The sequence below is a fragment of the Gossypium raimondii genome, chromosome 12, assembly GCF_025698545.1.
Source record: "Gossypium raimondii isolate GPD5lz chromosome 12, ASM2569854v1, whole genome shotgun sequence".
In the NCBI taxonomy this organism is placed as follows: Eukaryota; Viridiplantae; Streptophyta; class Magnoliopsida; order Malvales; family Malvaceae; genus Gossypium; species Gossypium raimondii.
Window position 1 is genome coordinate 48734431 of NC_068576.1, and position 25865 is coordinate 48760295.

The 25865-nt window shown below is 33.4% G+C and overlaps 2 protein-coding genes across 5 annotated transcripts; one reads left to right on the top strand and one right to left on the bottom strand.

The window, feature by feature from the left end:
- The first annotated feature begins 1544 nt into the window (after positions 1 to 1544).
- LOC105764696 (pre-mRNA-splicing factor ATP-dependent RNA helicase DEAH1) lies at positions 1545 to 7817 on the top strand. Its single transcript, XM_012583391.2, has 10 exons — positions 1545 to 1677; positions 1839 to 2142; positions 2246 to 2376; positions 2467 to 4920; positions 5020 to 5082; positions 5362 to 5485; positions 5573 to 5673; positions 6468 to 6530; positions 6632 to 6704; positions 7431 to 7817. Exons 2-10 carry the CDS (start codon positions 2019 to 2021, stop codon positions 7499 to 7501), a joined length of 3204 nt encoding a protein of 1067 aa, XP_012438845.1. The 5' UTR covers positions 1545 to 1677; positions 1839 to 2018; the 3' UTR covers positions 7502 to 7817.
- A 1786-nt stretch (positions 7818 to 9603) lies between these two features.
- LOC105764697 (diacylglycerol kinase 1) lies at positions 9604 to 17426 on the bottom strand. Of its 4 annotated transcripts, none has more exons than XM_052625757.1 (9): positions 17151 to 17426; positions 15165 to 16600; positions 13978 to 14344; positions 13512 to 13588; positions 12872 to 12991; positions 12272 to 12436; positions 11798 to 11935; positions 11338 to 11512; positions 9604 to 10058 (listed from the first exon to the last, which is right to left on the bottom strand). In XM_052625757.1, exons 2-8 carry the CDS (start codon positions 16332 to 16334, stop codon positions 11363 to 11365), a joined length of 2187 nt encoding a protein of 728 aa, XP_052481717.1. In that variant the 5' UTR covers positions 16335 to 16600; positions 17151 to 17426; the 3' UTR covers positions 9604 to 10058; positions 11338 to 11362. The 4 variants fall into 4 exon arrangements, with proteins under 4 accessions (XP_052481717.1, XP_052481716.1, XP_052481715.1 ...); XM_052625756.1 differs by having other exon boundaries at positions 9604 to 10072; XM_052625755.1 differs by lacking the exon at positions 9604 to 10058 and adding an exon at positions 16723 to 16774 and having other exon boundaries at positions 11098 to 11512; positions 17151 to 17425.
- Positions 17427 to 25865: the final 8439 nt, after the last annotated feature.

Genomic DNA, 25865 nt, shown 5'->3' on the forward strand with positions numbered 1-25865 from the left:
CATAACAATACTCCAGTGAAATATACATTGCCAATACTCATTTCAGTTCAAATAGAAGCCAGTGAAAGAAGGCAATAAATAAATTTTTATCACTGAGATCATAAATTCTTAATCAAGAGAAAATGAATCAATTAGATCAAGAGATAATAAGATTTAAGTACTAGAAAATCCAGTAAATTTTGAACAAAAATTTCAAGATACCAAGTGCTCGAGCAATTAACAGAGATCAAAGCAAACGACAGCTAAAGATTACGAGAAGAAAAAGGAAACACTCACTGTTTAGTAGGAAATTGGAGATTAGCCAAAGCAAATGAGATGGCCAAGGGATGAAGCAAATCCTCCAGGACTAAAAAAGAAGGAAGAATTCATGTATGAAAGTTGGGGAATTGAGCGAAGGAAAAATAAGGCAACAGTGCGTGAATCTAGGGATACATGAGTGGCTTCATTCCTTTACCTTTTGGCTTTTGTTGCATTTGGAGAGAAAATGGCGAGAGACAGAGATAGCGAGGCAGAGATGAGGAGGAGAGGCGGAGGCTTTGAGGAAGGGAGAACCACTGCTTAGAAGAGAAAGGAAAATGTCTTACGGCTTAGAAATCGGTAAGACATTTTTCGAAAATTGGCTTTGATTTTACCCGTGTTTTGGAGTTGATTTTTCAAATGGAAAATCTTTTCCGCTAAACAAACACCGGAAAAGTTTAAAATGATTTTCCAGAAAATCATTTCCGTCAATCAAACAGAGCCTAAGTTTTAAGAGGTTTAGTACATTCAAGTAGGATTTAGAAGTACTTATAGCTAAACATGGCAAATCTTGCAATTTATTTCTCTCGAGAAGTTTCATTCTCAATTACTTTTATGCTGCGGTTGACAAAAACACTTACTCAATAAACATGTTTTAAAGTAGTTAGATATAATATAAAGTACAATTAAAATTAATTTATTACTAATTCATATATCAAAATACAATAAAAATATATATAAAATCATAAATTAAATATATTGTAATTGATTTTTTAACTTATAATAAATAATTATTATATCTAAATTATATAAATTTAACTTCAATTAAAAACTTTTCTCATTTTTTCTCCCAATTGTTTGTTTCTTATATTTTGTTTTGCTTAGCAAGAGTTTAATTTTTAACTTATAATAAATAATTATTATATCTAAATTATATAAATTTAACTTCAATTAAAAACTTTTCTCCTTTTTTCTCCCAATTGTTTGTTTCTTATATTTTGTTTTGCTTAGCAGTAGCGGTGCCAGCCCCTGGGCTGGTTATCGTCCGCTTTTTTTCCCCTCCCACCAATTGTTAACATGTCAAAATATTTTATTGAGACTGAGGTTAATTGTCAACATGTTAAAATATTCTAGTGATGCTGAGACTAAAATTTTTACTATATTAATGAAGCTTGTTCTTTGCCATCTACAATGAATATTTATTATTTGTTTTTTCCTAAATTATCTGATTTCATTTATTGAATGAATTTTTAAATTTTTTTTTATTAAATTCATAATATTTTATCCAAATAAAATTATACATCCCTGCCGCCAAACAAGCAAGCTTCGGTTTTCCATTTCTGGGTCTCAAATATATATTCTTTAAATATATACGTCCGTCTCTTCCGCCCGTCTCTGACCTAAGCCCTCTCTTGCCAACGTACCAGTAAATTAAATCAGGTAATTGTTGAAACCCTAAACTTAAAATGAAGATTGATTTCCACTTGAATAATGAGACTTTCAGTTATCTGTTCTCCTGCCTTGCATCGCTCTAATATATCTGATTTTCTGTTTTTGATTCTACTGCTTGTTACTCCGTCTCATCGAATTCTTTTTATAAGGTATCGCCGCTATTTTCCGTCACACTACTATTTGCGGCCGCGAGCCGCTGCTATTGGTTTGAAATTTGTTCAAACCGCATTTGAGGTCTATAGAGATAGCAGCCGCAACACCACTATTTGGAACCCTAAGTTACAATCTCAAGTAGCTGCGTGATTTTGCAAGCTAGATCACCAACGTTCATGTCAGGCAATTCAAATTCCGGAGGAGGGGGAGGTAACCCTTTGAAGACTTGGGTCTCTGATAGGTTGATATCATTGCTGGGATTTTCCCAGCCCACACTTGTTGAATATACCATTGGGCTAGGTATGTCAATTTTGTCTTCTCTATATATGTATATCTGGGCATCTATAATTGAACACAAATACTCGAATATGCTACTTTTAATAAATTGTTCATGTTGTTGCAGCTAAGCAAGCAGCATCACCTGCTGATGTACTTGGCAAGCTTGAAGAATATGGCTTGCCATCATCTAATGATGTTCGATTATTTGCCGAAGAAATCTTTGGTAAAGTTCCTCGCAAAGCCTCCCGTGAAAATGTGAGTTAATATGTTAGCAGAGTTTTTTGTTTTTAATTTTTCTGCAATTATAATTTTTCTTGTAATTTATTTTCCCCTGGCCTGCTGTAGTTTTATCAGAAACAAGAAAGGGAAGCTGCTGTTTTCGCTAGGAAGCAAAAGGCCTATGCACTTTTAGATGCCGATGATGAAGAAGAAGCAGCTGGTGCCAATACCAGTGTTCATCGCCTGTCTTCCAATGAGCCTGCTTCCGAGACCAGAAAAGGTGATAAGCATAAGAAAAGATTCAGAAAGAAGAATGAAAGTGAACAAGATGAAGATGAGGAGGAGGTCATACATGTGGATGAAAAGAAAAGAGTTAAAAGACAAGCCGAGGATGATGGTTCAGAGTCAGAGGAGGAAAGATTGCGTGACCAAAGAGAGAGGGAGGATTTGGAGAGACATATAAGGGAACGTGATGCTGCAGCAACTAGGAAGTTAATGGAGCCAAAGCTTTCACGAAAGGAGGAAGAGGAGGCTATACGAAGATCTCAAGCTTTGGAGCAAGATGACATCAATAGTTTAAGGAAAGTTTCAAGACAAGAGTATTTGAAAAAGAGGGAGCAAAAAAAGCTTGAGGAGCTTAGGGATGATATAGAAGATGAGCAATACCTTTTTGATGGTGTAAAGCTTAGTGAAGCAGAATATCGTGAGTTACAGTATAAGAAAGAAATATACGAGCTTGTGAAGAAGCGGACAGAAGAGGATGATGATATTGGTGAGTATAAAATGCCAGAAGCTTATGATCAAGAAGGGATTGTTGACCAGGATAAGAGATTTTCAGTGGCTCTTCAGCGTTATAGAGACCCTACTGCTGGGGATAAAATGAATCCATTTGCAGAACAAGAGGCCTGGGAAGACCATCAAATTGGCAAGGCCACATTGAAATTTGGGTCAAAAAATAAAAAGCAAACTACTGATGATTATCAGTTTGTGTTTGAGGACCAGATTGAGTTTATTAAGGCATCAGTTATGGATGGTGACAAGTTTGATAATGAGATGTCAACTGACTCACCTGAAACAACCAAGGCAAAATCTGAACTGGAGAAACTACAGGAGGACCGGAAAACTTTGCCAATTTATCCATATCGAGATGATCTACTTAAAGCTGTTGAAGAATATCAGGTTCTTGTTATTGTAGGAGAAACTGGTTCAGGAAAGACCACACAGATACCACAATATCTTCATGAAGCTGGTTATACCAAACGTGGGAAGGTTGGTTGTACACAGCCTAGACGAGTTGCTGCTATGAGTGTTGCTGCTCGAGTTTCTCAAGAAATGGGTGTCAAACTTGGCCATGAGGTTGGTTATTCTATTCGTTTCGAAGATTGCACTTCAGAAAAGACTGTATTAAAATATATGACAGATGGTATGCTGTTGCGAGAGTTGCTTGGTGAACCTGATCTTGCAAGCTACAGTGTGATAATGGTGGATGAGGCTCATGAAAGAACGGTATCAACTGATATTCTTTTCGGATTGGTGAAGGATATAGCACGATTTAGAAAAGATATCAAATTACTTATTTCAAGTGCAACACTTGATGCGGAGAAGTTCAGTGATTTTTTTGATTCTGCTCCAATTTTCAAAATTCCTGGTAGACGTTATCCTGTTGAGGTACACTACACAAAAGCACCAGAAGCTGATTACCTGGATGCTGCAATTGTTACCGTACTTCAAATTCATGTGACACAGTCACCTGGAGATATTTTGGTTTTTCTCACTGGTCAAGAAGAAATTGAGACAGCAGAAGAAATTTTGAAGCATAGGGTAAGAGGCTTTGGGACAAAAATTGCGGAACTTATTATCTGCCCAATATATGCCAACCTTCCAACTGAGCTTCAAGCCAAAATATTTGAACCTACTCCTATTGGTGCACGGAAGGTAGTCCTGGCAACAAATATCGCAGAAACATCATTAACAATTGATGGTATTAAGTATGTCATTGATCCAGGTTTCTGCAAGATGAAATCTTATAATCCGAGGACTGGGATGGAGTCTTTGCTGGTAACTCCTATCTCTAAAGCTTCAGCTAATCAACGCGCTGGTCGCTCTGGGCGAACAGGTCCAGGAAAGTGTTTTCGGTTGTACACTGCCTACAATTATTATACTGAATTGGATGACAATACTCCTCCTGAGATACAACGAACCAATCTTGCCAGTGTTGTTCTTTCTTTGAAGAGTCTTGGAATTCATGATTTGCTAAATTTTGATTTTATGGATCCACCGCCAGCTGAGGCTCTACTGAAAGCTTTGGAACTTTTGTTTGCATTGAGCGCATTAAATAAACTTGGAGAGTTGACTAAAGTTGGTAGACGAATGGCGGAGTTCCCTCTTGATCCAATGCTATCCAAAATGATAGTTGCTTCCGACAAGTACAACTGTTCAGATGAGGTTATTTCTATTGCTGCTATGCTTTCGGTGGGGAATTCGATCTTTTACCGTCCAAAGGACAAACAAGTTCACGCTGATAATGCAAGGATGAATTTTCATACTGGCAATGTTGGTGATCATATCGCTTTAATGAAGGTTAGTTTTTGGAAGAATAAATATTGTTTTTAAGGATTGCCACCCTTTTTGTTCCAGTTTTTGCATTTTAATGATTTGATATGTTGACTTATTTTCTAGGTTTACAATTCCTGGAGGGAAACAAATTTCTCAACACAGTGGTGTTACGAAAATTATATTCAGGTATAGTTCTTATTACCTTGATCTTCTTGTTGTATGGATCATTTTAAGTGCTTGTTCTCTTGATTGAACTGTGTTTAACCTTTTTGTTTAAAAAAAAACTTGTAAGACTTCTTTCATGTACTGATTTTGAAATGAACCTCTGAATTTATTAATGTATCTGTTTGCTTCATGATGAATGAATATGATTTTTCTTGTCTTTCCTAGTGTTCATTTGTTTCCTATTTGTTGATAACTTATTATTTATGTTGCTTCTGTTATTTGTGATTTCAACTTTTTTAGGTCAGGAGCATGAAGCGTGCAAGAGACATTAGAGATCAATTAGAGGGTCTTCTGGAGAGAGTTGAAATCGAATTGACATCCTGTCCTAATGATTTAGAGGCTATAAAGAAGGCAATTACATCTGGTAAGTTTCCAAGCATTTATTGCTAGCAGCTTCTTTGAGCTGGAAGTGCTCCAGCTGTTGACTGTAAAATTCAAAATATTTTTTCAGGATTTTTCCCTCATTCGGCAAGGTTACAGAAAAATGGTTCTTACCGTACTGTTAAGCATCCACAGACTGTTTATATACATCCAAGCTCAGGGTTGGCACAGGTAAGGTTTCCAATTATTTATTTCTGTAATTAAATTTAAAGGGATTATTTGCCTAATGTACTGCATGATTGACGTAATTGCTTCTACAAATGCTTTTGTGATTACAAGAATCGCCTTCTTACTCTGTTGTCTAGAGTTGAGTGAATATTGCTGTGGATGGTTCTAGTGTTCATTTTATTTACCAGGTAGGGCTGATGTTAGGAGGATATGTTATTGCTTGAAGTTTTAAAGTGACAAAGCAAGCTAAATAAACAAAAGTGTTATACTAGGCTCAATTTGGTTGAAGTGTTTGCAATTTGATTTTTGCTTTTCAGAAAGCAAAAAAAAAAAAACACAAGATAGAAACTGAATAAAACTCCGAAGCCAAATAGCAAAAGTTCAACTAAACAGAGCCTTAATTTCTTTGTCTTTCCAATATACAAGTTAGGTTACTGCAATGTGGGTGGAAAACTTCTTTAGGTTTATCATCCAGTCTGTCACTCTTATCTGAAGAAAAGATAAATTTAGTCACTAAAACGGGTTTGTCTCTTCTACCATATGTTCATTGTTTCATTTGCATACAGTTGACAAGTGTGCAATTGCATAAGCCAACCCTGCCCTGGATGTTAAGTCTGTTAACAAACATGCATGCAAGTTTGTTTTTAAAGGTTTGCATGTTTTCTGCTGTTTTGTTTCTTTCCATTCATTCCCTGTGGGGTTGGGGGGGGGGGAGATCAAGTTTGGTGTTGCCTCCAATATAAAATCAAGTATTCTGATGTTCCCCACCATTTACAATTCTTTTTTGCTGTCCTCAGGTGCTCCCGAGATGGGTGGTATACCATGAATTGGTTCTTACCACCAAAGAATACATGAGACAAGTAAGTATTCTTTTCCCCTTGGAGTATAAAATAACTAGTGTCTAGTTGTTGCTTGGTATGCGTTCATGACTAATGCCAATACTGTGGGTGTTCAATTGCAGGTAACTGAGCTGAAACCGGAATGGTTGGTGGAAATAGCCCCACATTACTACCAGATGAAGGACGTCGAAGATGGTATGCTCTCTCATTCTCTCTCCAAATCTTCAACCCTACATCCTCCAATTTTCCTGCACTGCCCCCTCGCCTTAGCTCTTCCATGCATACACATGGTTATATCATTTCATGCACTCAAGTGCCTTCTGATGTTTCTTTTGTCATGGATAATGTTATTGAGGCCTCTAAATGATCATAACTACACTATGATTAATCTCTTAGTGTACGTAAATTTCTTGGTAATTAAATCTAGTGATAACTAGACTCCTCGAGTTCACACATATGACAGCTAAGGTTGATTGCATTACTCAACCATAATATGCTGGGAATTCTTACAATTGATTAAAAGCTATATATAATTAAATAACTTGCATGATATAAAAAGTAACAACATAAACTAAGTAGTATGGTCGCCCAATTTGTTTTTTTGCATTCCATATCGGCACCCCGGTTTCATCTTTATGTCAAGAACCATCTGTTTGTTTTCTAGTAATATATTTTGCTCCTTGAATTATATATTCGGAGATAGCATTGATTGCTACGGTCGTATCATAAATACTGATATATTTACTCTGCATTCACATATCAAGTTAAAAAATGACGAGTGGGAAATTCTTCACTGGATATGGAGGATAGACTGTTACATGATAACCATTTATATACTGACTGCTCGATTCGCAGCAACCTAAATTTTTTGTATTTAGTTTTTGAAATGCATGAATAACTGAAGCATTATTTTCTATGCAGCTGGATCAAAGAAAATGCCGAAGGGACAGGGGCGAGCAGCAGAGCAACCACCTGCTTCTGGTAAGGTGTAGACGGTCGTGATTGCATTTGGCATAGAAAAGAAACATTGGAAAGTGGCTTGTTTTGGGACACAAGTGCTTCAGCAACCATTGTAAATACAATTTTGTAGGTATTAATCTGACCACTGTATCTGTAAAGCACTTGGCATATGATTCTGTTGTAGCATAATTGATATCATGTTGCATCATTATTAAGCTCGTCCTGGTTAAAAACTGATTAATCTGATGTAGATCAAAATAATCTATTTTCATCAAAATTTGTTGTCTGTTTTCTAGTTTGTTGTAGAAATTACAATTTCTTATTATTTTAAAGAATTTCCTTTATTCACGTGAAAGTGTTTGTTATTTCTCTCCGGTGAAGAAGAAAAAGCCGAGGAAACTTGCTTTCTAAATTAGGAAAGGTTTTTTCTTTTAATTATTTGTTGATTGAAATGAAAGCCGATTCGTTAGTCATTATATTGATTAATAAATATGAGCAACTAAGGGCATTTTCTAGTTTTTGTTCAAAAGAAACTTCGATTACGAAAAAGAAATTCAGAAGCAATCACACATGCAGATTGCAGCCAATGTTTTGATCTGAGAAAATGCCGTCAAATCAGCATTAAAGTAGTTAAAGAGCATGAACTAATTGGCAATGGGATTGAATCACAATTAGTTTCATGGCTGGTCAGGTTGGATTGAGTCACGGCCTTGGAATTTGCTTTTGTATTTTTATGTTTGAAGTTTAGATTAGACCGGCATAATGTCCATGTATACATTTTCTGCGAATTTGGTTTTTGTTTATTTAAATAAAATGCTGACATGACATTATTTATTATAAGTAACTTTTAACAAAAATGTAAAATTCATAAAAATTAAAAAATATTATAACAATTCATAAAAATAAAAGAAATATTATAACAATTCATAAAAATAAAAGAAATATTATATTAATTGCCATGTGGGTTATCATAATTAAAGATTTAACGTATTCAGTATTTCTTTTAAAAAACTAAAAGATTAATTTAACTAATTTTGATAAAACTGTAAACATTAATTTTTGTAAAAGAGATTGAAAACATAGTTAATTAGAAAGAAATGATTAAATTGATAAAAACAATAAACATTAAAAGTTAAATTTATCACTGTGACAAGAATAAAACATTTAAACGCATATATCAAAAGTGTTGGTCTTAGGCTTTAACGGAATATGTATACAAGGTATAATATGATATTTATATCATATTCTGACATTGTATGACTATTTAATTGTTCGCAATTTTCAGCAAATTGTAAACCTGTATCAAAGTTCAAAAGATACCAAACATTTCGTGCATCCCAAAAGGACAAACAACAAAAATCCAATAATATCTTTGGATCATCCTCCAATTAGACCTGTCCATGGACCGGGCCGGACTGGGTTCGGGCCAGGCCCACAAAAAATTCAGCCCGTTTACTAGGCCTGGGCCCGGCCCGAAATATAGGCCTGAGATTTATCCAGGCCCGGCCCGAAGAAAAAAATATGAGGCCCGAGCCCGGCTCATTTTTAATTAAAATTAAAACTATTTTTTAATAAAATTAAAACTAATTGTTATTAAAATTAATTGTTAGTAAAATTATCAATTTATTAATTGTTAATTGTATTAATTGTTGTAATAAAATCTAACATTTGATTAGTAAATTTATCAAATTATTAATTGTATTAATTGTTGTAATAAAATCTAACATTTGATTAGTAAATTTATCAAATTATTAATTGTATTAATTGTTGTAACAAAATCTAACATTTGATTAGTAAAACAAACTTGATGTTTTATTATTATTATTTTGTAACACTAGTCAAGGAAATGAAAGTAAATAAACTTAAATAAAAAATTATTATATTTTAAAATAAAAAATATATATTTAATATTTTTCGGGCCGGGCCGGGCCTAGGCCAAAAAATCTTGCTTGAGGCCCGACCCATTTTTTAAACGGGCCTAAAATTTTGCCCAAGCCCATATTTCGGGCCGTCGGGCCGGGCCGGGCCACCCGGCCCATGGACAGGTCTACCCCCAATACTCTCCACGCTTTTATTTTTCCCCCTTTATTTTTGCATGGATCTACGGCTGGTTTTCATATTTTATATATACATATATATAAATATCCCGTGTATATTATTTTTCTATATCTAGAACCATTGTTGTGACAGTCCAAAATCCATGGCAGAACATGCTAAAACGTAGAAAACAAAGCAAAACTTCTTGTTCATCATGACACTCAACTTGCGTTGTTTGCAAGGTGATTTCAACGCATTCAAAACCCGAAACCCACCAGGGAAGGCTAATTCAGACACACTCACTTCCTAATGGGAGGAACATCCAAGGACAGCATCCGTCTTCCTCCATCTGGCAAAATCCCAAATGAGACGCCGCTACCATTCACATCTCCCACTTACAGCCACCTCCAAACTCTGAACCCTACCACAAGGCTAAGCCCTCGGAACAATGGCAGCTCCCTGTACGACTCATATGAACTCCGAGCTGTGACATACCAGCTGAACAAGGCAATGCGACAACCAAGTGGCTCGTCACCGGCTTACTTGTGCTACCTAAAATCGCCCTTCTATTCTCAATGTGTAAACAGAGAAAATTCAAGGAAAGTTTTATGTTCACACTTAACATGCGCAACCATTAATATAAATGCAAGAAACAGGAGAACAAAAGAAGTTACCCGAGGATTTGCTGCCAAACTTTGGAACAAGGTCAAGCAAAGGTTGCTTAGGAGTAATAATATGCAGAGCAAAGAGTTGAAAGGTGCATAATCAAGTACTGCAGTTAAATATCTTATCGTGAAATCCGGTGTTTTAACTCAGTTGATTCATGTTTTACACGATGACATTCAGCTGATCTCGAGTTTTTCATGTTTTACATGATGACATTCAGCAGATCTCGAGTTTGAATCCCTGTATCTGTAATCTCTTATCTTAGACTATGATCACTTTTGTGAGTGTGTGTATGCATATAACTCCTATTGTGCAAACAATATAGTTGAAAGATGTGTGATCGACTGCAATTAAATCTCTTACTGTAAAACCCAAGATTTCCATCTATTATCCTATCTTAGAATAGGACAATCTCATATCATGCATAGGGCAGCAGATCTCGGATTTGAATCCCCATATCTATAATCTATTCTCTGATCTCCTATCTTAGACAGACTAGGATCTCTTTCGTACCAAAAAGATACATTCATCTTGTGCAACCAATATATGGTTGAAATATGTATGATAAACTGCAGTTAAATCTCGTACCGAGTGTTTTAGCTTTAGCTTTAATTGGTTCTTTAACTACCCTGGCATTCAGTAGATCTCAGGTTTAAATCCTAACATCTACTAGCTCCTCCTATAAACTCATATCTTGCAGAAAAACAGGGTGCCATTTTCCTCCTAATCTAAAATCTTTTTGAAGACAATGAATCAATATCTTCCAATTGCTTTAAGGAAATGTGAAAAAATGAACTCACTAATCTAGGAAAACAATACATACCTGAATATGTTCTTTCCCAAAATCGAAAATGGTCAAACAACTACAGAACATAAACCATACTGCAAAGGTTTAAGAAAAAATTCAGAACATGAACTTAGTAACTATCATCTTAATCAATCACTATATTTTGAATATTGATTTTCCAAAACTATACCCTTCTTTAAATTTGAGGGGCTCCTTTCCGTATTCAGGTTTAATAAGATCCATACACAAACGTGCTTCAACAAGAAGCTTTTGGCATATACCATGATGTATACATTGGATAAAGAGAGGAAACAGAGAAGATATAAAACAAGAAGCATCTTTAAGAAAAGCCCGTGCAACAAGAACTAGATTGCTGACCATTTAGTACTGAGAGAAGAACTTTCTATGTCAACCTTAATGCCATTTCTTGAAGAAGAGCTCGCTTCTGTGACGTGTTAATTACATGGTTTGTTTCAGCACTCTCAAGCACATTGGTTATTATGGCAGCTGCATGCCCTAGACGTTCCTCGGCTGTCCTCCTCAACATGAAGGCCTGCCCAAGTCATATAGTTGTAACAATAAAACAAAACAAAAACAAATGACATCATATACGGTTATTTGAAGAATGTCTAAGGTAGACACACAAAATCATTAGGTAAGGAAAAAAATCATCAGAAAATGCTAACTCGGGTCAAATTTGTTGAAAGGAAATACTCATGGATTGATTCTTTTATAATATTTCAGATGTACCAATTGCTCCCCATTCTACAAGGATTCAAGCGATACAAAAATGGAATAACAATATAAGATAGAGAAAATGCTAGAGAGGGAAAAAAACCTGGCTGTGATGTGATATGGCCAATGTACATGGCTGCTGAGACCAAGGTTCTCCATCAATTTGAACAGGTAATGCAGCAAAGAGCTGTATTTTAATCGACTGTCCTTGTGCAAGTCTTCGGGCACGAGAAAGCCCCACCTGAAATAGCAACAAACCAGCAGCAGTTCGGAGGCAAATTCCACATAAAACCTTTATGCAAAATTTCCAGAACTCAAACAAAAAAAAGTTGGATTGAAGAAATTTCAATGCTTTACTGTCCAGCATAAAGGACAATGGGTCAATGGCTGAGCTTTTCCATCTTGTGTCTGCACCTTGCAGTCTACACTCTACACTGGTGACATGGAATGTGAAAACCAAGTTCTTCTAGACATTACATCAACTTACATAAAACTTGTTTTATATGCCTAATGATAAATGCACGATAGAATTTAACACTTGTTTTATCAGCAGCTTTCCACAAGGGGCCTAGATTACCTGCAGTGTTCCAAGGTGCCAAGTTCCAGATATGCTCACAACCTCTAGTATTTTATCATGCATAGACTGAGGATCAAAACTCTCATATGTATCATCCTCGTTTTGCCAAAGGTCTACACCTCCCATGTAGCTTCCAATGTTTGCAACAAGTACCCCTTCTGCATCCTGTATGGAATTAGAATAGCATCATGACATTTACAGTAAGCGCAATCAATAGTTATTTGCACCATTATAACGATTTAGCATCAATGTATAAACAATTTAACAAAAAAAAAGAAAAGAATTTTATGATGGGAAAAAGGGACAGCAGAAGGAACATGTTACAAAAATCATTTCCAAAAAATGAGACACAAAGTTGAGAGACAATGGTTGATAAAACCAAGAGAGTCAGAAAAAAAAACCACAACAGCTTTTAAAGAAGTTTTCAGTTAGAAGCAACAGTTGCGTATTTGATCTGATCCTTTAACTGTTTTTTAAACATATACAAACATATGTGTGTGTATAAATAGAGAAGTTAAGAAGGAAAAAACTCTTCTGGGCAATCATCACATAGTGTCCAGATTTTCACAAATGTAACTAAATAAAAGCTAGCATCAATACCTCAGGGACCTCTATCTCAACACCATCCACTTCAACTCTAACTTGCCAAGGAAAGTCCGCAAACGTTCTGTCCATTATACTCTTTGCACCCTCTCTTGCATAGAGCACTTTATTCATAAACTGCACATACGTTGAGGTAACTTCATCAATATGGAATTGTATAACCAATAAGACAAATTTATTAGGCATGCATAAGTTATCACAAAAAGACAGACCAAAATGCATCCGATACATGTAGATATCCTCCAATGATAACATTAACAATTTTCTGGTTTAGACTTAAATTGATAAATTGTAATGAGATGGAAATCTGTATAAAAATACAAAAAGACTATGTTTCACCTGTAAATATAAGATCTCTACATTTTTAAGTTGTAATAACATTCAGAGAGAAAATGTATGCTGAGGTACTTGTATAAGCTTCCAACTGACATGATTGTATTAATATATTTATGTTTCTAAAATCATTTATCTATAAATATGTAAAGGGAAACCACCAGAAAGTTCAAAGCCATCATAATCAAGTAGGCCAAAATAAAAAATCATTTTCAGTTGAACAAACCAAATTGTTATTCCATCAATCATCATATTTATTTTGCATAGTACTTCACAAAGCACGTTCCAAGAAGATGATAACAACCTGATTATAAAACTTCTCAGGATTCTCCTCTCGCAAGTTGTGAATGTCCAAAGCAACCTTCGCATCACAACCAATTCCTGTAAGAAAATCATAAAGCATGAGAAAACTACCAAGTTATAATAAGTGAACAGGGAAGACACTGGAAATACCAATACACTTGTCTAACCAAGATGACATCTACCAGTCAGCCAGCTAAAATACCAAGTGACCAATAGATTGATTTTTGCAATTTCAGGGGATTGTGGACAAATATTTACAAAATATCATTGGTAGATATTTGCAAATATAAAGTCAACATGCAGCTAAGTACAAATCCAAGCAAACCAAAAAAACCAGCTACGATAGAAATACCTCTCTCTTAACCTTGCTTTTCTTCTGCCTCTCTGTTGGGTCAAATTTCAACTAGACAATCTAGACATTCAACTGAACCAGATTCTAGAAGACTTAAAAGAACCAGTCTGCATACCTAGATAATTGTTCATAAATTTTGGAGATTGAAGTTGCTTCCCCTGTTGGTTCAAAACAGCTACCTTCCAGCGGTCAAGAATTGTTACTGCAGCATGCTCTATGTGCTGCAAGACTGTGCAAAGGCCCCCTTGTCTCTCCACTGAGCCCAAACCACCTCCCCATGACAGAACCCTGGCCAGATCATTTCCAGTTCCAGCGGGGAGAATAGCAACTGGAGGTGGTGAAACAAAATTTTGCTTGTCTATTGCATTAAGAACCCAACCAACAGTACCATCTCCTCCACATACGAGTATCCTGAAATGAGGCACCTTTCTGAATAAAAAAAGACCCATCTCTGGTCCCTGTGTTGAACTCAATTCAATAACCTGCGGTGAATTACAATGGGAAAAACCCTCAAAAACATGAAATTTAAAACCAACAAATAGCAATGACCAATTTTAAAGAGAATATGCGAACAAACATCAAACTGGAAAACATAAAGAACATATAGACAACCATGGAAGTCAAGAACCAAACATAGAATCAGATCAGCTAGAACATAAAAAAAAATGCCAATCCAAGTGGTGGTGTCAGTGATTACGTTATAAATATATGGTTATCAATTTATTAAAAAAACCAAAAAGTAATTGCATTGTGCATCATCTTCCAAGAATTTGAGAGCAGTCATTCCAGGCCAAGTGGTAGTCTGTCCAATTACAGTTTTTTCTATCTCACTTTTCTTTAGTTTTTTGAAGAAAGCCATTCCTGTTCGAATAGCTGATATCTGATGCAGTGAACAGTAACTCTGGTATGATATGGCAAGCCGAGAGTTCAGAAAACTCTGACTACCTTGAGAGGCTGTGTTGGTTACTCTTCAACTTCAAGTGAGTCTACCAGTCATTTTTAATAGGCAAATAGCCAAAAACAGATGGATGGTTCCAAAATTTAACTATTATCATCAATATGAAATCAGATGCTAAATGTTATCAAGTTTAGCTAGCATCACTCATCATCTGTCAGGGAGCTAATTTACTTCTCCAAAAGCGAGTAAATAATCTCATCAGAGAAGTGGGAGTTTATATTTATTATAGTCCGTAGTTCCTCCTACACAACTACCCCCCCCCCCCCACCACCACCACCAATGAACATACACACACACACACATAAAAATAAGTAAAGAAAAAAAAGTAAGATAATCAATCAAACCTGAACAGGATTCAAAAGAAGGTTCAAGCGCTGCCTGAGGGAATCTCCACGCCGGGCACCACTCTTCTTATTGATGAAAACCAGTAATGGTCTCGCATCTGGTGGTAAGTCAGTCAGCTCATATCTTTGCTTCATCCTTAAAGCTTGAGACTCATCCTTCTGATTAATTGATCCACTTCTTTTGATACTAGGATTTGACTCTATTTTCTTATTAATGCTACCATCTTGGCATGGGGTTCCTACATTCATACTACCATTGCAGTTCCCTTCTTTTGCATAAGAACCATTTACATTTTGTAGGGTATCAGCAGTGCTCTCTGTTGACATGTCAGAGATGCTACCATTACTACCTGTATCAGCTGAGGTTTTATTATTATGCTTGTGCTTCTTGCCCTGACTCCTAATGGTTTCCCGCACTGAAGAAGCTAACTCATTTGCACCATGTGTGATTGAGCTCAGAAATCCCGAATTGGGGCTCAACTTCTTAACATAAAGAGGTGAGAGAATCAACCTTCTGAATGGTCCTAAATCACAAATATTACCAGTTTCATTAGACATGCTACTGTGACAGTCCACATGTAGAAGTCGTTGGCACCACAAGCAACACCATATAGGAGATCCACCAAGGAAAGACCCGCTACATGGCTCTTCACAATAGCTACAGAAGGAAGCTTCATCAGGTTGATCAGTAAGCTCTGTCCAACGAACTGCCCACTGATGCATCACATGCTCAAACCCAATCATGGAGACACACTTACAATCCTGCTGTGCACGCGAAGAGCAGCTCAAATGAGCCACTGCCCCACATATGCTACAGCGGTGAATGAAACTATCTGAAGCTACCATCGGCCCTAGGGTTTGAGAAGGTGACATTGGCTTCAAGCAAGCACAGCAATTTACTTTCTTTCCACGGGATACGGATTCCAGCTCCCAAGTATGAGGAGCTGCAGGACTCTTATGTTCGGCCTTCGGGTTTTTCTTTGACCTAGCTACAGCTTTCATCCAACTTAAGTTAATGTTTCTTCTCCACTGGAAAGCTGTGTAAACTATAGTCAAAATACCAACCAGGCCAGCGATGACACAAGAGAGAATGAAGAAATGTGAAACAACTTGCATTTCAGTCGGGCTCTTGTCGGTCCAACTGGGATGCAACATGCGTTCTTCATCCATTCTTCAAAACTTATATACCAGCATTCTATAGTCACTAACAAGCACCCTCCACCTAATGAGTATATGCCAACTCAAATAGCTCCTTATCACAAAGGCTTGCTAGTTGCTACCCGTGTCTATAACAGTCCACACTCGTACTACTTATACCATCTCATTAGTTTCACTTCTTGTCAGACAGCAATCCTAAAAGCCCCTTTTTCTAACTCTGAGAAGATGCCTAGCCACTGAGAAAAACAAGCAATATGCACTGCCTTGATCAGAAAGCCCTGACAAAATAAAATAAAATTCATAAATGAAGTGACTTATAATACATGAAATCAGAACGGAAATCACAACTTAAATTCGACAATAAATACCGGAGCAATAAAATCGACTATATTGACTTAACTATAAGAAGAATGCTTAGCCATTGAGGAAAAAAAAGTAATACCAAACTGCAGCTGTGGTTAAAAAATGAAAAAAAAATATATAAATGCATAAAAGGGCGACTTATAATACAAAAAATCTTAAGGAAAATTTCAACTTAAGTTCGACAATAAATACCAGAGCTATAAAGAGAAAGAAGAAAGTTTAAGAAAAATCATATTGATGCACTGTTCGAGCTACCGAGACAAAAACAAATTATAATTAATTTTTGCAGAAAAAAAAAATAAAGCAACCTTCGTTCGAAGTGAAGTAAGCTTGAAAATTTTTGTCCTTTTTTTCTCAGCAACCAAACAGCGAATCAGAATATAAATAACCAAACCAATCTGACAGGAAAGAGTAAGTAACGAAAAGCATTCAGGAATAAAATAGGAAAGGGAAACAGAGACTTACAGAAGCGGCCAATGAAAGAGAGGATCGATGAAATCACAGACAGAAAACGCTAAGGCAAAGGATTTCACATATAGAAAGAGAGAGAAACAGTGGGAAATTCGAGATTCGAAAAGCAAAAAATATAAATAAATAAACCCAAATTTCAAGATTTGAAAATATTCGACATTAGACAAAAAGCAAAATAAAAGTAAATCAAAACCATTTTTGTTTTAAATAATGAAAATAGAAATGACTAAAAAGATTTATGAATTTGGAGCGAAGAAGGGGTGCGCTCGGCGTGTGCAGAGTGGACAGATTTTGAATTTTGGTGAACATACCACGTGGCATAAAAGGAGTGCAGGTTGTACAAATATTGGGTCCCATGTTGGTATGTTCAGGGTGGTTGGTGGCATGATATTCTGTGGACAGGTAGTAATTCAGGTGGAGACACGTGTGAGTCACACAAACAAGGACAGTAGGGGTAATATAGGACACATGTAGACTTATATATCAGTTCGGTTTAATTTGTTTTTTTTTTTAATATTTTGAACCGTTTGATTCGATTTGGTTCCAATTTTTTCATATTTTTTATTTTGAATTTTTAGATATTTTTGACAAAACAAGCTTTGTTTTACTATTTTAAATATTATTTGATAAAGTTTTAAAAATATTTTGATAAATATTTTAAAAATTAATATTTTCAACAACTTTTAAATTATTTTTATTATTTTAAATATAAAATATTTATTTGTATATAATAAAAATTAAAATTAATTATATATTAAATAAAAAATAAATTTCGATTCAATTTTAGATAACTACGAATTTTAAATTTATTTTATAAACCGTTCAAACATCTTGATTTGAGTCGGTTTCAATTTTCAACTTTTCTTACTTAACCCTTTGGGGTGAAATGAGATGGGTTTTAACTTGACCCTAATCGATCGGATCGATTTTTTTTAGAAAATCAAGTTTTAAGATAGATTATGATGGGTCTAATCCTTTAATTAATCCGGTCGGATCAAATTTAGAAAAACTAGCATGCCTTCTCTCGCTCTAGGTTAATTATCAAAGTACCTTTTTATGTATAATATTAGTTTAAAATATGCTCATTTAAAAAATTAGATAAAAATATATGATCATAAAATTTATATTAATATTTGCTCTAGCATAATTATAGCTAAAAAACAATTAATAGTATTATTAAAAAATTAAAAAAATATTATTTTATTTTAATATATTTATAGAATGATAAAATCATGACATATTGAATCTAAGTTAGGTTGGAGTGAAGTATAATTTTGAGTTTTCAAGTTGGGTTCTAAACAGGTAATTTAATATTTAATTTCGAGTTGAGTCAATGTGGAATTATGTTGAGATATATTAGGCAAGGTTGGACGGGTAAAAAACTGCTCTACTTCGCCTCGTTGCTTTCTATACGTAGACTTGACAAAATTACAAGAATTAAAATATCTTATAATATATTAATATCTTATATAAAATTTTTAAAATTTATATAATATTAATTATTAACTTATTAAACTTTATATAAATGCTAAAAATAATATATGTATGTGTATATATAATTATGATGCAAGTTACAAGAATTCGTTGAAAATCTAGACCAAACTATTGCTTTATGTAATAAATAAGGAAAAACTAATTCTCAAATTAATATTTAATATTTCTTCATTGAATTTTACATTTCATAAATTATTAAGAAATCATCTCTATGTATTTTTACTTCAGATTTTAAATTGCAATTGCTGTTTATTTATTGGATAATGTCTCATTTGATACACGTACTTTCATAAAATATCCAATGTGATATCTGTAGTTTGAAAATGTCTAATGTGATATCTGAATTATCAATATGTGTTTTATTATGGTATTTGTACTTTAAAAAAAGCCTAATATGTTACATGTACTTTGAAAATGCCCAATATAATACCTAAACTATTAGAATGTGTTTTATTATGATACATGGTGTTAGCGTCGATAGTGACTTGTTAAACCAACTAATGAAAAATCGGCACGTAGAATTTTTTTCTAAATCACCAAGTCCACGTGGATAATATAATATTAAGTGAAAAATTAAATAAAAACAAAACAAAACAAATAACTAAATATATGGTTAATAAAAAGAAGTAAAGACAAAGGAAAACTCTTTGAAAAAGATGATTATTTACTTAAATGGAGAAAATAACATTTTTACTTATGTAAGTTTAATATTTAACTTTTTTATTTTACCATATGTTTAGTTATTTGTTTTCTAATTTAATTTCAATATTAATATTTTAATTCATTCACCCTTAGTAAACTCTAATAAAATGACTTAGATACATGGAAACCATCAAGCCTAATATTCATTTCCTATTTAATGTACGACATAAGTAACATTTGTAATTCGATAATTAAATCATATGTACAATATAAAACAATTTAATAAGGAAATAATTGAAAGAAAATTCTAGAACTGATAAGTAAAACTCATTTAATTTTTAAAACAAAGTTTAAGGACCAAATTTTAATTTTAGTAAAACCTTTTTGTAAAATTGAGAGTAAAATTATGAAATTATCCAAACAAGACTTAATCATGTAAATATTCAAGTCATTTCATAGCATTTAGGGACTTGAATTGCATAGCATAAAAATCAGGACTCAATTGCAAAGATAACAAAACATGCCCAACCTACATATGACACACTGACACTTATAAATACTATTTCGTATTTTCATGCCAATTTTTCCTATTCTAACATATCGTATATATACATAGATCATACAAATCATGCTTAATTACCCTAAAAATACATTAAGACAATTTAACAATCATGCGTGTCTAGGCTTAAATCCAATCAATCAATCAATCAACTACAAATCCAATTCTTTTAACTCTATTTTTGAGATGTGACACATTGAACCGATACCCCAATCAATTATCGGTCTGGCTAACTATCCCGGTCCAATTTAGATAGGGATGGTAAAACTTGAACCGTCCTATGGATTTTGAACCGATCCGTTCCATATAGAGTGGAATTTAAAAAAATAAAAGTGGATGCGGAGCAAGGAAGGGTGTATTTTTTCTTTTAGGCAGTGGGTATGAAGTGGTTATGATAATTGCTTGCCTCGCCCCATCCCGCTCTATTATATAAAATTACCATTTTATCCTTGTATATATATAACTATTAGAAAGGGTAAAAATGTATTATATAAAAATTTATATATTTTATGTTCAAATGTTTTTCTAAAAAATATGTTTCAATATTTACTTGACTTTAAACATATTTAAAATATTAAAGATAAGTAGCAAAAATTAAATTGAAATGGGGCGAGGATGGATGCATCTAACATTCATAAAAGTGGTAGTAGATTTTAAGATTATACATCCACAGTAGAGCGGGACGGGTGGTGGAGCAAAGCATGCCAACTGTGGAGTGGTGGTGGATTTAGCAACATCCACCCTTGACTCGCTCTATTGCCATCCCTAAGTTAGATAACATTAAATTTTGAATTTTTTTATATTTTATTTTTTAAAATTGTAAAGAGTTTTATTTTTTCATAATTTTTATTTTTTAAATATATAATTTTTATTTTTAAAATCTTTAAATTTTGTTTAAAATATGAAAAATTAAATATTTTATTTTATTTAAAGTATAGGTGTCAACGTAAAAATTGGGCTGTCCAAATCGATTTCCTTTCACAAATTTAATCTGATGCATCATTTCATTTGACCTGTACAGTAGATTGACATTGACTAATACTTGATATGATTTTTTATCGCCACTGACAACTGTTACATTTTGTTCTTTTTCCTCCTAGAAAAATTCTGTTGGGATCATTGAATTTGTTGGAAACGTTGAAATTGGTTTGGAGGGAACCGATTTCCCCTCCTCCTTCTAAAATTTGTTCTATTTTGGGACACCTTGTGGGGTGTATTTTTTTTTTGTTTGTTTTATTTTGATAAGAAAACCATAAATTATGGGAAATAGATTATTTATTTATAGATAAAGTTATGTGAAGTTTTTAAAATTTAAATTAAAATAACAAATTTTGTAAACATTAAGAGTTAAATTTGTTAAATATTTTATATTTTAAATTAAATTAATATAATATGTAAACATTGGAGGCTAAATTTATTATTAGACAATAACAAAAGCCCAAACTAACTTTGAGTGACCAAAATATTTTATTTAAAAAATTTAGTGATTAGATTAAAAAATTACCTGACATTTATTTATTTTACCCTATAAATATGTGATGGGAAATTATTATTACATATTAAAAATGATTGAATAATTGGAATTATAGAAATATTGCTAAAAATAGAATTGGATTGATAAGGGATATTTTGAGAGGTGAAATGACCATGACCCACGAAGATGATAGAGACATGACAGCTTAGAAAAGAACGGATAGTAATCCTTCCTTCCCGTGTGTTGGCCATGACAGTTGAAGGTTTCAATTAAAGTGAATTAAAACTCTATAGTCTTTTGCCATTTGTTAGTTAAAAGGATTTTACAAATTATGAGAAGAAAGCTCGAGAGGACAATGGATTCAACAACAAACCGACCAACATCTAAACTTTTCATCATCATTCCATAACTATCCAACACGTATCCAAAGATATAAGATACAGTTATGTTCACATTTTTGTAATTGCCGACGAGCGATAGAGTTCACTGCTATTGCGGAAATGACGGAGGCAGCTTCCGTTTCTCTTGGCCCTTCCATGTATCCTCCCAACACCTCTCCCCAACTATATTTCCCTTGCCATAAAAGTTAGAAAGCGATCATTGCAACTTATAGATGCATGCAATGAAAAAGGAAATACAACACTTGTCGAAACCATTTTTTCAAAAGAAAAATTAGTTGTTGACTTAAAAATAAAAATTGGAGTCGCCACTAATATTTTATTGAAGTATGATTGAATCACTTAAAAACGATTTTGGTCTACGAGTTTTAGAAAAACGAGTTCAGGAGTCAGTTACGTACGAGGAAGGATTAGCACCCTCGTAACGCCCAAAGTTGGTACCAAATTAATTATTTAATGTCTTAAGGTCGAATGATTGAAAATTCGGAAAGAAATTTAAAAATATGATTCTCTTTAAAGCACCCAAAAATTTAAGGAAATGTATATTTCACATTAATCGAGAAAAAGAATTATATCCCGTAAATTAGGACACAATACCTTTAATCCCGAAACGAGAATAAACACCATAAATTCATTTATTTGAAAGATATTTGATTATCTCGATTTTGGAAAAGAAATCATGTTCCGTAAGTTAGAACACGATCTTTCACTAATTCACGAGATCGTTTTTAAAAAAAAAATTATGTTTAAAAAAGTTCATGTATTTGGATTTATCAAGAAAATCGAAACCCCGTAAGTTAAAAATTATGTTTATTAGGGTACAACCTTTCAAATTTTTGAAGTATGTAACATAAAAAAAAAGGATTTTATGCATCGGGTAAAGATTGTGGTGTGAATTTAAAAGAGCAATGAAATAACATAAAGTGATAATACTGAACAAAATATTAAGATGATAGTTAATAATAAAATAAAATACTATGATGACAATATCGGTAATCGAATTGCAAAAACAAAATAAATAAGATAACGTAAAATGAAATGAAAGTAAGAACTACACAATAAAAAATATAACATGAGGATCTAATAATTTAAAGAAAATTAACAAAATATAAAGACGAGTAAACTGCTAACACAAGACACAAATAAAAAACAATCTAAAATTTTAATGAAAGAGATTGATTATATAATAGCAAATAAATAGTAAATGTAACTAATAGGTAAGAAGTAAATACATAAAATAATGAAAATAGAAACAGTATATAAATTTTAAGATAAATAATGATAAAAACTTAAAATAAGTAAATAATAAAAGACATAATAAAATAAATATATTTAAAATATTTGGATGAATATAAAAATAAAAGAGAAATATAATAATGCAAAACTTTTTAATTTAATAATGTGATGAAAATAATAAATAAATAAAAGAGAAATAATAATAATAATAATAATAATAATAATAATAAAAAAACTAATTAGTTTAATAATAAAAGTAACAATAGAAAAGGGCTAAATTGAAAATAAAACAAAGTTTTAGGGGAGAAATCGGGAATAAAATGAGTAAGAACCCAATAGAACACGCAGATGACAAAGACGGGCCAAATGGGTAATAATTCCCTCCCTCCAAAACGCACAGCTTCAAGGGACCAAATTATAAATTGAAATAAATTACAGGGCAAAATTAAAGAATAAATGGAACTTAACTGCAAAATAATTTAAAAGCGAAAGGGCTAAAAGCGCAAATTTCTCATTAATAAAAAACACGCGGATCTTCCCCTCGGGTCGGGTCACCGCGCCGGTCAAGGCCTAAACGGCACCGTTTTGGTGCCTGAGAGGCTTGCCTAAAACGACGTCGTTTTGGGGCCAATAAAAGTCAAGTTTTAGACAAAAAAAAAATCATTTAGCCTTTGGTTTCAGAAAAAAAAGTTGAGAGCTCTCCCCTTCCCCTTCAAAGGTTTCCAGAATCCACCACTCGGGCCAGACCACATCATTGCCACGGTCACGCATGACGGCATGCCAGATCATGGTGGCCGAAAAAATTTTAAATTTTTTTTTTTGGTTTTTTCGACTCTCGGCCTTAAAAAAACACCGATCTTCATCGGAATCGGCACCTCCTCCGCAATAAAGGTACGATTTTTACCCTTTGTATTTTCGATTTATTTTTTTAAAAGAAAAGAAAAGGGAAAAAAACAATAAATAATAAATAAGCCGAAAAAAATAACCACCTTTGAGAATGCCCGATATTTGAAATGATTTCTTTCCAATCTCTTTTGATTCATTCGTGTGTGTTAAAATACATAAATTCGGGGCCTTTTTATAGCCCGAAATTTCCTATTTTCTCTACTTTTACACTGTTTGTGTTGTTGTTGGACTTTCCTAGTCCTTTTACAGGTACGAACGTTGTGGCACGTGCGGGGAAGGTGGTGCGCGCGGAGGCTGCCGTTGGGGTGCGGCGGCTGAGGCTTGGCTGCTGCCTAGGGTTTTGTTTTTCTTTTGTTTTGGGCTAGGGTTAGCTTTTAGGTTGTTGGGCCTATTTTTGGGTTTGGCAATTTGGGCTTGTTTTATTTATTTTGGTTTTAGTTTAAATTTGGTTTTATTATTTGTATATGGGCTGGGCAAATTTTGGGTTTGTACAACACTGATGGCTCAACTGGAAATAAACTAATGCTTCTCAAATCCAATTATGAGATTTCTGACCAATATGTTTTGATTTTTTAAATTTTATTTTAAGGACCTTTCACACTATATTATTTATGATTTTTTTAATTATTTAAAAATATAGTTGTAATTTTTTATGTTATTGATGCATAATTTTAATATTTTTTACCTTGAACTCCGAACTTTAAACTTTGAAGTCAAAATCGAACCCTAAGCCCTAAAAGAATTAGAATTTAAATTTCAAAATTCAAAGAAAAATTACATAAACTAAAAATGACTAAATAGATTTACAACTTAAGCATAATATAAAAAATATTAGTAGAATTTAACCATTTCTTTATTTATTTAGATTGAAACTAATATTTGACTATTTTTATATATTTGAATTAAAATTTTAAACTTTGAAATTAAATTAAAATATAAAAATAAATCTGTAACTTATGTATAATACAGATTGGAAAATCAAGAAATGTTATCGGAACAACATTTCACATAACCTTTCAATTCCCTTCAATTCATCTCTTCATGACGAATTTTAGGCACGCAATATATATATATATATTAAAAAGGAAATCAAAATACCCTAAAAAAATCAAATTTACTTCAAAATCTGCAGCAATCATTCGTGCCATAACATGTCACAGCATGGAAATCATTATTCCTTGCTATAGAATCTCTTATCCACTCCATATATATTTCCCTTAAATTCTTATTGTTACACATTTCGAAGTCCTAAAGAAGTTGATATCAAGGGCAAGAAAAAAAGCAAAACAAACAATGAACAAATGCTATTAAAAATCCATGCAAGCCTCATCCTTAAAAACAAAATCCCCATAGTCAAATGAATGGCCCAATTAAATAAAAAAAATTACAGACATGGGAAAGATCAAACACAAAAATATGCAAAATCAACAATAAAAAAAGAAAATTTAAGAAAATAACAAATGAAAAGGTAACAAAAAGCGATAGTTTATTGTATAAAAGGTAACAGATGAATTTCTTTCTTCTGCCTAGTCTCAACTTTATAAACACCTTAACCATTACTTTTTTTTTTCTCGGCAATAGTTTGAATATTTAATTTATAAGAAAAGGCATCAAAATGCCATAAACCAGCAAAAAAAAAAACACCTTAAACAACTTAACCCAACTTTTAGGGGACAATAACAAAATCTAAATCGAAAAAGCCAACCAAAACAAAGAATCAGTGCACAAACCAACCAAACAATAAGGATTGCAGCAGCAAAACAGAACAATCCACTACAGCATTCAATTTCAAAATCACAAAACCAAATCTTCATCTCAATTGATAAAGTGCAGTATCATGCAAGTCTCAAATTAATCCCAAGTTGTTTCGAACGAAATTACTCGATTTAACTCGTAAGCTATAGACTGGACTTGGCCAGCAAGAATCCAATTTTGAAACCTGAAATTCACAATTAAGATTATGAGAAAACGAAGGAAAGAAAGAAGAAAACTTGGGATCT